The 14,906-nt window shown below is 35.8% G+C and overlaps 2 protein-coding genes across 3 annotated transcripts in view; both read left to right on the top strand.

Annotated features, from left to right (window-relative positions):
* The window catches only part of rbm20 (RNA binding motif protein 20), a 66,301-nt gene extending 64,263 nt beyond the window's left edge, over positions 1-2,038 (top strand). The window contains exon 14 of one of the 2 annotated variants that reach the window (XM_084416663.1): positions 1,759-2,038. In XM_084416663.1, the coding sequence (XP_084272789.1) occupies positions 1,759-1,827 (69 nt within the window). In that variant the 3' untranslated portion in view covers positions 1,828-2,038. The remainder of the gene's footprint in view (positions 1-1,758) is intronic. The other variant, XM_084416662.1, reaches the window with a different exon arrangement.
* A 3,003-nt stretch (positions 2,039-5,041) lies between these two features.
* The window catches only part of pdcd4b (programmed cell death 4b), a 10,450-nt gene continuing 585 nt past the window's right edge, over positions 5,042-14,906 (top strand). Inside the window, exons 1-12 of the mRNA XM_084416664.1 lie at positions 5,042-5,332; positions 5,787-5,865; positions 6,149-6,451; positions 9,423-9,520; positions 9,603-9,716; positions 9,879-10,100; positions 12,827-12,924; positions 13,007-13,124; positions 13,245-13,352; positions 13,425-13,535; positions 13,615-13,754; positions 14,834-14,906. The exon at positions 14,834-14,906 is cut by the window's right edge and continues 585 nt beyond it. Of these exons, the coding sequence (XP_084272790.1) occupies positions 5,057-5,332; positions 5,787-5,865; positions 6,149-6,451; positions 9,423-9,520; positions 9,603-9,716; positions 9,879-10,100; positions 12,827-12,924; positions 13,007-13,124; positions 13,245-13,352; positions 13,425-13,535; positions 13,615-13,754; positions 14,834-14,891 (1,725 nt within the window). The 5' untranslated portion in view covers positions 5,042-5,056 and the 3' untranslated portion in view covers positions 14,892-14,906. The remainder of the gene's footprint in view (positions 5,333-5,786; positions 5,866-6,148; positions 6,452-9,422; positions 9,521-9,602; positions 9,717-9,878; positions 10,101-12,826; positions 12,925-13,006; positions 13,125-13,244; positions 13,353-13,424; positions 13,536-13,614; positions 13,755-14,833) is intronic.

Below are 14,906 nucleotides of genomic sequence, written 5' to 3'. Positions count from 1 at the left end.
TAGTTAAAAAACTTTAAGTACATGAAAATTTAAAATGTTGCCTTGGCAATAAACTGAAATAAGTTGAAGTTGAAGCACTAAAATTATTAACTGAAAATAAATAATAAATAAAACTTTAACTGAAATAAATGAATTAAATAAAATGATTAATGCAATAAAAAATAATAATAGTAATAATAAAACGAAAAAAGCACATAACGAAATTACTAAAAATTAAACCAAAATGAACATGAAAACTACAAATATACAAATTTATTCAAAATAATCATAAATAAATAAATAAAATAACACTGCTTGGAATCAGTGAATTGTTCCTTAAAATCTCTTCCCTAACAAACTGATTCACAAAAATGAATCCGAGTTTCCAACGGTACATGAGATTAGCTAAACTACTGACTAACCAACTACAGTTGTACATGGAAGCTGCTCAAGCAACTCGAATCAGAGAATTGTTTCTTAAAATCTCTTCCTGAATTAACCGATTTACTAACATGAATCAGACCTTTCTAGCAGAACATATAAGATTAGCGAAACTACAGTCTCACTAACTACATGGAAGCGGCTCAAGCAACTCGAATCGGTGAATTGTTTCCTAGAATGAATCAGAGTGGACTGAGAGAACCACTTAGCAGAGCGGATTTGACTATTGCTCTCTGGGCATTAACGCCACATGCAAACAATGTGAAATTCAAACAGCGAAGTAGCATTTGGCCACACTGCAATGCTACTTGCTGGAAATAGTACCTTGTAACCGTAAAGGCTACACTCACTTAGTTACTCACCACACCATTGGTGACGGCAATGTAAGACCGACTGATCTAAGGAGCCCGGTCCTCAGGGTGGGATATGGTTTCTCATAACCCTTCAGAAACACACTCATACAGACAGACGAACACACTTTCCAACACAACATTGAGGCGGCTCGGAGCCGGACATTCCCCGTCATCAGAGTCAGACCACAACCAGTTGTCATGTCTCTCACACTAGAGCATCAGCCAAACAGCGTCACCTCATACTTCGCGTCTCAGACTCGAGGGCTGCCAGCTGTGTTGAGTTAACAAGAACTACAGTGAGAATTTAACACCAGAAGAGCAAGACAGGTGAAACCGAGCGAGAGAGAGAGAGACTGTAAACACTACAGGAAACACCTGCTTTCCTCCCACATTTTGACCTTCTTATTTTTCAGCTCTCCTTGTTTCACTGGTAAACAAGTACGCTTTTTGGTAGGACTCACATTTGTGGGAGTTTCTTCGATTAAAGGCACTTTTATGTCATTAAAACAGACCTGAACTTGACTCAACAGTCAAGTCCATACTTATCAGCACAACACCAGTGCAAAATTATTTTGCGGCTATAAAATGTGAAAGACAGTTTTGTCAAATTATGAAAAAAGTGCGTCAATATTATTTAAGATGACTAAATTAGGATACATAAATAGCTAGCTAAAATTAGCCTTAGCAAGTCAAAGTTTTTTCTCATTTTATCCACTGTTGGATATTGCCAGTGGACAAACTACATAAACTTATGAGTTTGAAAAGTATATTTTAATATAGTTTGGTTTCTGAGCCAAAAGAGCTTATAAACATGCAAAAATCCAATTGTAGCATAAACTAACTTCAGTATAACAGTCAGTCAGCCATTTTAGTCAGAGAAACCAAACTGTTGCTCTTCAAGGCTGAACAGCTGCTCTTATGCCTGTAATTTAAGAGTAAACTGACGTTTGTGTAATTTAATCGGGGATTGTTTGTGTTTTTATAGAAGTATCTGTCGCAGCTGGCGGAGGAAAGTCTCTTGAACTTCCACACGGAGTCGCCAAAAACTGAGTGAGGCTCACGTGAGACTACCATCACCGCTGGGACACACCGAATGAGACAAATCCATGGAGAGACAGAGAGACACAAAGAGGAGAGGGAAGGGACTCAAGGAGAACCGGAGCAATTGGATCCTCTGTGTACTCTGGTTCATAGCAATGTGAATTGTATGAACGTTTTTACGAATTAAAAATGAAGTATCATATTTTAAAGGAATAGTTCACTGGAAAAAAAATGGTAAACACTACTTTTTTTTTGTCAGTGAAATACAATGTAATTTTTCTATACAGTGGAAGTGAATGAGGTCTTTGGCTCCAAAAATGTAATAAGCATCATAAAAGTAGTGCACGTGCAGTGCATGGGACTGATTACACGTACAGATTCCTCAAATTAAATACTTGTAATTAAGATTATATTACATTTTAAAATACTCGTAATCCGACTAGAGTTACTTTTTATTGATTACATGATTACTTAATCACAAAATGGCAGTAAATTATTCATAATTCAATGATTATCCCTAATTTTATCTTTTAAATTGTCTTTTCTAAAAAAGCCTATTGCTTGTATATGTTCAGAAAGTCTTCCAGTTTTTAGGAATTGCACACACAAGAACGGCCACTAGTTATGCAGCGATAATCACATGGAAAATTGAGAGGCCACACACCATAAACAGTAAAACGGTAAAATACTTTTTAGTAAGTGTTTTATTTTGATTGTTTTTATTTAAAATAATTTTTCTTTTATTTGAACATTTTAAGATCTAATTAATTATTAGCTTTTCGTCAATTTACTTCACGTTGTTGATAAAGAGTGGAATATATTTTCTTTCTCTTTGCATTTTTATATCAGTATGCTACAAGATTATTCTATACAAATCAATGTGATTAAATGAGTTAGGTCAAAAATGTTATCTTTATCGGCCCAATAAGAACATTTGTCTGAATTTGGTTGAAATATATTATTACCTTAAACTGAAACACTCCAGATGTGCAACTGTTCGCCACGATGGGTTTAAATTGCTTGAAATTTGGTCACTTCAAAAAAGGAAAATGCTACATATGCAACATGTGTAGCGCAAGTCTGTTATATAGGCCACGTAAAATTATAATGAGAACATAAATGTGTGCTTGGGACATGGCTTTTAATGGTGAGACTTATGTTTTTGTAATCAGGCTCTCAAAAATTATATACAATTTATTTTTATTTTTTTTATCAGCCAATATATCGGTTATCGGCTTTCAAATATAAAGAGTTATCGGTATCGGCAAACATTTTCATATTGTGTATCCCTAGTCAAAAGTGATCAAAAATTAATCAGATTATATTACCTAAAATGTGACATGTAATAGATTACATTACTAACTACAGTTTTCACCATGTAATTTGTATTCAGTAATGGATTACAGTTTGTAAGTAATCTATGCCCAAAACGTTTATAACACTAAAACGAGGGAACGAATCAGGGTTTTTGTAGCTATAACAAATCTTAAAAAACGTGTTAGGCCTTCTTGAAACACAACTTTAACTGAAATAAAACATAAAAAACTGAAATAAAATATAAAAAAACTTCTCATTTTCATTTAGCTGAAGCATAATAAACTAAAACTAATAAATAAAAACTATGTACACTGTAAAAAGGGATCAGTTGACTTAAGTTAAAAAAAGTAGGAAACCCGTTGTCTTAAAATTATTAAATAAATAAACTTCATGCTTAATCGAAAAAAATTTAAGTAATGTGGAATTATCAAGTTCACATAACTTAATTTTTTCAATTAAGTTTATTTACTTAATAATTTTAAGGCAATGGGTTTACTCATTTTTTTAAGTAAGTGAACTGATCCCTTTTTACAGTGATTAAAAAAGGAAGAAAAAAGACAAAAACGCACACCAGAATTTCTAAACTTGAACTAACATTAAAGTGAAAACAGAAAATATAAAATTAAAATCTAATTGAAAAGTATTAACAAAAACTATAATTGTATCTATACACTGTAAATAGTGAACAGTTGGATCAACTTAAAAAAATTACTTCAATTGGTAACACCTAAAGAAATTAAGTTTTCTCAACTTAAATTATCACGTTTTTCACGATAAAACGTGAAAATTTAAGTTGAGAAAACTTCATTTCTTTATACTAAAATAACACTGTAACGAATTGGTATAACATGGCCATGATTTACCTGAAACGAGTGGGCGAATAAGTTATCTTCTTAACTTAACAAATATCTTTTTTTCCTCCCACATGTCATGAGCGAGGCTTTGCACGTCACATCAGCCTCAGTTCCCATTTGTTTTCTTTGTATGGAAAAAAGTAAGCAGGAACTTTCTGCAAAATATCTTCATTTGTGTTCCATGGAAGAAAGAGAGAATGTCATAGAGGAACGTCATTTCGTTGCAGTCCAGGAATTTTTATTACACTGTGAAAAATATGTATCAGAATGTGAAATGCACTGGTAAGTGAAGTGTTTACATAATTTGCATCTGCCTCATTCATACTCTAAAGCTTGCGTATGTGTTGATTTTCCTCTATAGACTTCAGATGTGCCTTATTTAAATTTCTATTTAAATTTCAAGAGGTGTAAAATTATCCTCAGGTTAAAACTTGTAAATATTCTGCTGTTGTTGTTGTTGTTGTTTTTGTCAGTGTTCAGGTCTTGAATCTGTTTCATGCTTGAAATATAAACTTTTTTAAAGTGCCTTCTAGGCCACCCTGTATTCAGGTGGTGAAAATCTCAAAATGCAAAAAAAAAAAAAGAAAGAAAAAAACCGGTTGACCAGTGGAAAGCTGTTTCTGTGTAATGTCTGTCATGCTATTTTGCTTTTCATCATTGCTGTACACAGAGCTCAGACTTAGGGATACTTGAACTGGACCATGCTTATTTGTCTAATTATCAAATTGATTTGTTTAAAGATAAAAAAAAAACGAAAAAAAAAAAAAACTGAGTGAGTGTGTGTGTTATAATGCGAGTATATTATTGGAATGGTTCTGGGAAACTTTTTCTCCACTGTTTTATATTCTGTTAATAATAGCATCCCATTTTCTGGAAGAAAAATCTGTATAATTATTTTTGGGTTGCATTGATGCAAATATTGAATAAACATTTTGGAAAATATCATCATGTCCTGTGATGGCCCTGAATGACATGTACTGGCCTGCACAATATGAAATTACCCTTGGATCTTTTTTTTTAAATGGGTCAGTTGAATAATATAACAGAGAAAAAGTGACTTCATCCTCACCCATGCGCAGTGTATTACATAATGACATCACTTCTGTTCCAGCGTCCATCGCCGGGCGGCGGAAAGTCACGATCTTCAACGAACGCCTCGTAGAAAATACGAGAAAGACCTGTTTCGTCAGAACTCAATTTTCATTGGTCATTTTGTTATCCGCCTCTATTATTCTGACCAATCAGAGAGCTCGCAGGGCAGCATTACTCTGTCGAGTTGCTGGGCAGAGAACACAAAATCAACATCATCGGAGAGTGCGTACGAACTTGGGCTTCGCGATAAAGCAGGTTGGTAGGATTTGTTCTTTATCGATTAGCTGTTGTTGGGAAGTAACTTATTTTGCTATATATTACACTTTTGAAGGTTTTACCTTACACGCTGCGTCAAATAAAGGCAAAAACGCGTTTGTTCGCTGCACGTCCCGAGGCTTTGTTTATGTTTATGTTGCGCTCGTGCATTTGCGCGTGCACGTAACGCCAAACATTAAATGAGTGCTCTCAAATGTAAAACACGTTAATAAAATTATTATAAAAACGAAGTATTGCTTCGCCAAAACGATTTGTTTTAGAGACTGCAGATCGTCTGTCTGTCTGTGTGGTAATGCGTCCATTCATTGTAACGTTATCAGGCTTGTGGATGAGCCAAATGGACGCTGCTGATTGGAGCAGCTGTCTACATGTTTTCATTTATTAATTCATTTATGGTTTAGACATATTAACGTTAATATCTCTGCATTCCTAGGTGCAAAAGCACACTTCATACGCTGTAAAACTAACCATGGCAACTGACTGTGAGGCATGGCTAAATGCAAACCCTGTTGGTAAGTTTAAGTTGATTTTTATCGCGTGAGTTAGTGATTTTATATCATTTTAAATGTTTCTAGGTCAGTGTTTGAGAACTATTTGTCCATATATTTGGTATTTTATATGATAAGCCTTGGCAAATTTGCCAAGGTCAGGACTATCACTTGTTTTTACTCTCTTGGTGGAATAAAACGTCTTTAAAGGGGCCCAAACTTTGGCCCCTTGTGCTAATGCTATTTTTATGTATATTTAGTCTCATAATATAAGTTGTCATGAATATTCACATACTGTCATCCACAGAGGCCGGAAATCTTAGCGATTCCTTCCCCTCCGGGGACGAGGACAACACCTTCACTGGAAATGTCAATAATGAGATCAACGGAAACTGGATATTGGCCCCCACCGGCAGCATTCACGAGGCAAGACTCAAGGCCAAGGTGAAGAGACGTCTGAGGAAGAACTCCTCCCGGGATTCGGGCCGGGGCGACTCGCTGAGTGATAACAGCGATGCGGTCCGGTCCACGGTTCCGCCCACCAGCCCAAAGGGCAAACTGCTCAACCGGAGGTCCAGGATGGGCAAGGGACGAGGCCTGCCGAAGAAAGGTATTGGTGCTGTTTTCATTCCTTAAAGCCCGTTCACACCAAGAACCACAACTATATTCACAACACGTCCACACTCAACAGATGAAAACATTCTGGACTTTAGATTTAACTGATCTCGGAAGTGCACGTAAATACGAATAAATTACATTTGGAGTTCTGAAAGTTCTGAAAGTCCAGTGCGCTTGGGCTTCGTTTATATGTGTTCAAAACAAATCAAGTGTTGACCTGGATCTGTTCCAGCATCCGCTGCTTTATTTTAGCCAATTAGACGAATAACAAACGTCCGAGTGAATGGACTGACACACTACATCTACCAAAGTCCACCCGCATTCACGCATACGTTCATAACAGACGATCACTCCCATTCATTCAGATGTTGTTTTACACAGTGCTGGTCCTTTGTAGAGGGTTCAACGTCTCTGAGTGCAACAGACCTGAACTGATTTGGGAAAAGTCTGGCTTGCAGAAACGGCCTACATACTGTCCGACTGGCTGCGTCAAGTACGCCACATGTATGCTGCCTTGCTAACCTAATGCCAAGCCTGCAAAAAAACAACACTCGACTCTCTTTGTGTCTGACGGTGATCATTTAATCGTCTAGATTAGTGTTTTAGCTGAGATTATCGCCCCTCCTGACCTTTCCACCTCCCCCATCACCCGCAAGATGACTTAATGGCACACTTTTTTTTTTTTATTCACTCTGCGATGGCACAGTCGGCCCTGTTTGTGTTATGTAACTGCTGGTTAAAGCCCGCAGGGCAGGGCAGGGCAGGAGATCCTGTTAGCTTTTTTTGGCCAGAATCCTTCAGATGTAGGCGTTGCAGTGAAAATGTAGTAGGTTTGGAAGTGCCCCACTTTATCCGAATAGGCTTGAAAAGTGGATTACAGCATATTGACAATCGTCTTTACGGTCAGGCTGAGCAGAAGCCAATGGTGTTGTTTTGCCCTTAAACCAGAAATACAAAATTGGTGACATGTTTTCTTTGTCAAATATGTCATTTGATCTAGTTTGAGCAAACGTAAGATACTTTTAAAGTCGGCATTCACCCTGTATATTTTCGAAATGCGTGTTGATCTTGTTGTGTACGATTTTTATTTTTTGACCTCGTAATTCTTAATCAAAATTACGTAATTCGATTTTTCGGGTGAATGACTTACAGACTTATCCAATCAGTCAGTTTAAACCCCTCCCCCTTCTTACAATCGACTGCAAGCTCGCTTTCAGATCTGCCTCCATCCAATCAACAAATGGAAGGAATCAAGTCTCTCCAGCCTACATTTTATTTTCACTCGTATGTCACAATAAAAAAAAAAGATAATTTCATACTTCTTGCATTTCATTGTGACTTTAAATTAAATGAAGCACAGTCTATTTTAACTAGAGGGACGTTGCAGCCCAATAAAAGCTGGAAAGGAGGAGGCCCCTGTCCCAAATATATTTTTTTTTTGATGATGATGATATTAGGTAATTGGGTAACCTTAAGCAAATTATGGCCCAATTTTTACTAAACCTTATTCATTTTGACCTGTGATTCAGGCCATTAAAAGGTATTTTCAAATGATTATTTTAGCACTTGCATACCACAGCCTTTAATTCAAGCCGAAAGTGAACTAGTTTACTAAAAGATTGAAGGGCCTTTCACACTGAGCGCGATTAAGCGACACAAATGTACGTCGTGATGACGCTTTTGAATTGAAACAATAGATCCTTATGGAGCTATTCACGCCGGCCGCGATCAATCGCAAAGCGAGATTATTATTTTTTTTCGACCAGCGTGTCGTCTTTTTTTTTTTTCGTCGCCCCGCGATGAAACGAGCCGTCCAATTAGATTTGAGCTGTTGCACAAACTTGTGAGAATGGTGGCGCTGTTTTGAGAACCTGTGTAAACACAGAAGGAAAGTATTCTGGAAGAGAGAAGAGAACGGATGTTGAGCAGATTTATTCTTACATGTTCTTTTATGCAGATTATCATTTCTATTCATTTTTCCACTGAATTATGCGATCTGAAGAGCTCATTCGCTCCAGAGCCGTCCATCATATTATGTGATCAAAACTCCTGCCCTTCCGTATGATCTCGTTCTGTGTCACGGTTCTGCGCACAAACAACTGAGAGAAACGTTTCTAAAAATGAAGCCAAAAAAATATTTGATTATGACAAGATTTGTGTGTTTTTTTAAATTATTTTTTTATTGTAATGTATTTTTATAACAATAAAGAATGAGAAATGCTTAGTAGGTGTAGCGTTCAGTATATTATAAAACACTACAAATAATGCACGTCTGCCCATTATTCAGACATGAGGAAAAATGTATTCTCTTCTCGGTCAGCTGTGAATTAGCTGAAGGAAATCAATCGTTTTGTGTTCAGTGGAAGGCTCTAGTCGACGGTGCTTCATTTACCTTCATCGTGTCGCGGGTCTTTAGTCGATCAAAAAGGAAAATCCTTTCAAGTTGTTCCAAACCTGTATGACTTTTTCTTCTGCGGAAACAACAGAACAAGATATTTTGAAGAATGTTGGTAACCAAACAACATTGGAGCCTTTTGACTTCCATTTTATGGTAAAAAGAACATAAAATATCATCTTTTATGTGCCACAAAAGTAGTAGTCATACCGGTTTAGGGGCAGCTTAAGTGTGTAGCAGAACATCTACACCATGCTAAGCCTTGCATACGCAAACTACTACTCTTTATCAGTTTTTTTTTTTTGGTTCGCTTGTGGTTCGAGCTCAGCACGTATCGAGAGATGATAACCAGCTGTGAATTATAGGGAGAAACCGTTTCAGAAGGGACGACACTGTGCGGTTAACATGACAATTGCAAGAACAGTATCTACTTTCATGTGCTAACAGCAGAAGGAACTGAAAGAGTCGCATAGTTTTCGTTCTTCAATCCGTTTCCCGACGTGACGTCACAAGTTCCTCCAGTGCATTTGATTGTTTTGAAAGGATATGGTGTGTTTCGTATCCATAGGTGGGGCTGGCGGTAAAGGCGTATGGGGAACACCTGGGGAAGTTTATGACGAAGATGTGAAAGTTGATGTGAAAGATCCCAATTACGACGCGGAGCAGGTAAGAGCCACACGATGCGCACGCTTTGGGTTTTTAACCATGAAATCGGCGCACAAAGCCATCAAACCGTGTGTTTCTCCAGGAGAACTGCGTCTACGAGACGGTCGTCCTCCCTCTGGACGAAGAGACGTTTGAGAAGACGGTCACTCCTATAGTCCAAGAGTACTTTGAGCACGGGGATGCTAATGAAGTGGCGGTGAGATTTATGACGGTGTTGTTGAACGAGGAGACGGCTTTTGCCCTTTCATATCTAATCGGTATCATGCAGTCCTCTGCGATTATTTTTATGAGTAAACAAGCCTGTGCAAACCTGGGTGCGTTCTCATTATAATCAGAACATCTCTCTCTGTTCCTGCAGGAACTGCTCGCCGAGCTGAACCTGAGTGGCATGCGTGGCGACGTGCCCATGCTAGCCGTGTCGCTAGCGCTGGAGGCGAAAGCCAGCCACAGGGAGCTGACGTCACGACTGCTCAGCGAGCTCTGCGGGCGCGTGCTCACGGCCGGTGACGTGGAGGCCTCCTTCCACAAGCTGCTCAAAGAGCTGCCGGACCTGGTGCTGGACACGCCAGCGGCTCCACAGGTAACACGCTAAAGCCAAAGGTGTCTGTCACTGTTACCACTGCACAGACTTCTGGGGAGTTATTAACCCTACGTATTGAACATTAAAATATATTATTAGCATTCATATATTTACATTTAATGTAATATATATACATTTAATATATATACAATTTACATTTAATTTAGGCCTGGTTTCACAGACAGGGCTTAGATTATGCCTGAGGACATTTAAAAGAATAGTTCACCCAAAAATGGACATTAGCCCATGATTTACTCGCCTTCAAGCCATCCTAGGGGCATATGACTTCATTCATTCAGCCAAACACAGAGTTATATTAAAAGAAATCCTGGCTCTTCCAAGCTTTATAATGGGAGTGAATAGTAAAAGAGTTTTTGAAGCTCCAAAAAGCGCATCCATCCATCATAAAAGTAATCCACACGACTCCAGTGGGTTAATAAAGGCCTTCTGAAGCGAAGCGATGGGTTTTTGTACGAAAAATATCCATATTTATCAACTTTATAAGCTATAATCACTGGCTTACAGTAACGTCCGTACGCGAGTCTAGTTCCGAGTCTACTTCTAGTAAATCACTTTTGAATTTATATTTGAATAATATATTAGTATTAGACTATTACTGTAATAATATATTGGTATTATACTTTGATTAATACAATTATTATAAATACTATACATAATATACAATATACTTATTATATTATGTTATAATATTATATTCATGACAGTGTAATTGGAAAGTAGACCAGGTTGACCGTTAAATATTTTACATCTTTGTAAGTGTGTGTGTGTGTGTGTGTGTGTGTGTGTATGTATGTATTATATATTTATATATATATATATGTATGTGTATATTATATATTTATATATTATTATAATATTAATAATTAAAAATATTAATAATAATAATATTAATAATTAATAATAATTATTATATATTTATATTATTTTATTTTATTTTTTATATATATATATATATATATATATATATACATATACACACACACACACACACACACACACACACACACATACATATAATTTTACCATAATATTTTTATTCTTTATGGCAGTTTTCAAAGCTTTAATGAAAATGATAAATGCTTATTTTATTATGAATCAACATTAAATGTGAATTGGAATGAACAGAATAGATTAATCGCAATTATCTGTATGACATTTAATCATCAGCTAAAGTTCGTAATCATGAACCGCTCTCTCTCTCGTAACTTTTGCAGCGTAACATTTGGCACAGTTTCTAAGCTCCGGTGCGTCTTCATGTTTGCTTTGCTGAAAGTGTCTTCGATAAGCTGCGGTTAGCAATAAAAGCCTGTGGTCGGAGCGCGTATGGTGGTGCAGATGAACCAGTCGGAAGAAACTTTCAGCTGTTTCCTCTGGCTTCGTACAAACACCAGAGCTTGTGCTTTTGTGTGTCTGTGTGCAGAATGCTGGGTCAGCGCTGTGCCTCCAAACACACACTCTGCTGTACAAACACATTTACCCAGCTCTCTCCCGACAGCCCTCACTCCGCACACTAGAGCAGATGTTGTTTGAGCGCTAGAATGGGGGCAAACACGACCCAATACAAAGGGTAGATGTGCCAAAACAGCACGTGCACAAATATTGACCTCCTACTCCATCAGTATGTACTGATGTGTATAACTGCATTATTGGACGGTGTGTTTCCTCCAGCTGTGCACACAACTCGCTCTGCTTACAGTTACACACATTTCAATGGAATTTCAAAAATGTTACAATGAGGAACTTGGGCTATTTTATGTACTTTTAAAATTAAATATCTGCGGAGTTATCTGATTTCACTTCCTTTTGGATTCTGTGAAAATTGTGTGTGTAAACATGAAATTTAATGCTTTCAGTGGAAAACTCTTAGAATGAGTGATCTTTCCCTGGACGTTTTAAATATCTTCTTATTTGTATTATGACAGTGTGAATAAAAAAAATGGACCAAGAAATATTAAAAAAATATATATTATTATTTTAAAATAGACCTAGATTAGAGATGACCAAAAAGTAAAATTTTATGTGAAACTTTACTGTTTATTAATATTTAATATTTAATATTTGGATAATTAGAAAATTTTTGCAGCTTAAAATAAATTAATTTAGGCCAATTTTAATTACTAATTATTTCAGTTCCTTCTTTTGGTGTCAACAAGAAATATGGAAATGCCTTTAAGAATGAGTTATATTTACCTGGAATAATTAATTAATATATATATATATATATATATATATATATATATATATATATATATATATATATATATATATATAGAATATAGTTACTATAGAATATAGTTATATAAGAATGAGTTATATTTACCTGGAATAATTAATTAAAATATATATATATATATATATATATATATATATATATATATATATATAAAATTAATTAATTTTAATATTTTTATTTGATCTGAAAAGATCAAGATTAGAGTTGATCAAATGTAAGGATTTCTAAATATTTTATTCAGTGGTTCAATGGTAATATTTATTATTATTATTATTATTAATAAAAAAATAAATAATGAAACATTGTTATATTTGTTAAAGCTTTTAAAGGAAATGTAATAGGCCTGATTATTAATGCATTTCTTTCTTTTTTGGATCATCACAGTGATGTTTTTCATGGAAAAGCTCTGAGAATGAGTGATCTGAACCTGTAAACGTGAAACGGCTAATTCCCATTTGCTGTCGTCTTGTAGATGCTCGGCCAGTTCATCGCTCGAGCCGCTGCAGACAACATCCTCTCAAAAAGCTTCATAGACGGCTACAAAGGACGAGTAGACTGCGAATACGCCAGGTATGGAGTGTTTCACACGCTGTGTGTGTGTTATCCTGTGTTCTTCTGCGAGTGTGACGTGGGTGTGTGTGTGTTTCACCAGAGCTGCTCTGGATCGCGCGGCTGTGCTGCTGAGAATGAGTCGATGGACCGGCCTTCGCATCGACAGCCTCTGGGGTTCAGGCGGCGGCCAGAGACCTGTCAATCAGCTCATCAAAGAGGCAAGGACACACACACTCACCGGCTGCGTTGCATAACATCAAAAGACTGTGAGATTTCACGGCACATTAAGCGTCAACACAAGCTAACTCTAACGGATTGCATAACCGTTGTTGTTGCAGGTTAACCTCCTGTTGAAGGAGTACCTGTTATCAGGTGACACCGTGGAAGCCGAGCGCTGTTTGAGAGAACTGGAAGTGCCACATTTTCATCATGAGTTTGTTTATGAGGTAATAACGGCTAGAAAACAGGCTTTTCAAGTCTGATTCGGCTCTGCGGCTGACGATCTGTCTTCTCTTCAGGCGGTCATCATGGTGCTGGAGTCTAAAGGCGACAGAACGCTTCAGATCATCCTACAGTTGCTGAAGTGTCTGTGCGCCTCCACCGTCATCACTGTGGACCAGCTGAGACGGGTATGAGCATCGCCTGCTGGGCGCTTTGAGTTACTGCAGCTGTAAAAGTGCTGCTTATCAGAATGGTGTCCTCTTACAGGGGTTTGAAAGAGTCTACCTGGACATGGCAGATATCAGTATTGACGTGCCGTGTGCCTATTCGCTCCTGGAGCAGTTCGTGGAGCAGAGCTTTAATGCCGGGGTCATTGATAAAAAACTCAGGGACCTCTGTCCTTGTCGGTGAGTGAGGGGTTTGTTTTGTTATTGTTCTTTTTTGTATAAAGGCAAAACTTTATTTTATTTTATTATTATTATTATTATTATTATTACACAAAATATGTATTGTTATATTTATTATGAATAGCAGTAGTGTATAAAATTATGTATAATTGTACATTGTACATAAAAATAAATTTATTATGAATGGTAATGAAATAAATATTAAATTTATTATTATTATCATTACAAGGTATTTGATATTTTATAATTGTTAAAAATGATATTGGTAAAATACATTAATTGTTTTAATACATAAATATTACATACAAATGTAATTATTATTATTATTACCTCAAAATTCTTGTCATATAATACCCAAATGAAATAGTTTTTTCGTTTTTTGTCATTTCTTATGAAATGTATATTACATAAATTATTATTATACATTTATGAATAGTTGCATTCTTAGTATGCATGTATATATTTGTTGTTGTTGTTATTATTATTATTACATTATTGTTACATTATGTACTATTAATATTATTATTATTATTATTATTAGCAGTATTATTACATACAACTTATTTTAGTCATGTACCCAAATTAGTTTTTCCTTTTTTGTCATTTCTTATGAAATGTATATTTATTATGACTACATAGTTTATAATTATGTATTTATGAATAGTTGTAATACATAAAAAAAAAAATTATTACATAATGCAATATTATTAGTTTGTAGTATTGCATAAAAATTACTTTAGTCATGTACCCAAATGAAAGTTTTTTTTTTGTCATATTTATTATATTACATAATTTATTAATATTATTAATATGTATCAATAGTAGTAATAAATAAAATGTATTTATATATTTATTATTATTATTATTACATAATGTATTATGTAATAATACAAAAAAATCATGTACCCACTTACTTATTTTATTTTTTACTTAAAAAATATATATATTTTAGTCATGTACCCAAATACAACAGTTCTTTCCTTTTTGTCAATTCATATGAAATGTATATTTTATTATTACATAATTGATTTGTCATGTACCCAAATACACTTTGTAACGGCTTGTTTTGTCGTTGTCAGGGGCAGAAAGAGGTTCATGAGCGAGGGAGACGGCGGACGCCTCAAACTGAGCTTCTGAGTTCAGGCGTCCCAC

The sequence above is a fragment of the Rutilus rutilus genome (genome assembly GCF_951802725.1).
Source record: "Rutilus rutilus genome assembly, chromosome: 8".
Lineage (NCBI taxonomy): Eukaryota > Metazoa > Chordata > Actinopteri > Cypriniformes > Leuciscidae > Rutilus > Rutilus rutilus.
Note: the sequence above shows the minus strand (reverse complement) of the source record. Positions and strands in the feature narration are given on the sequence as shown.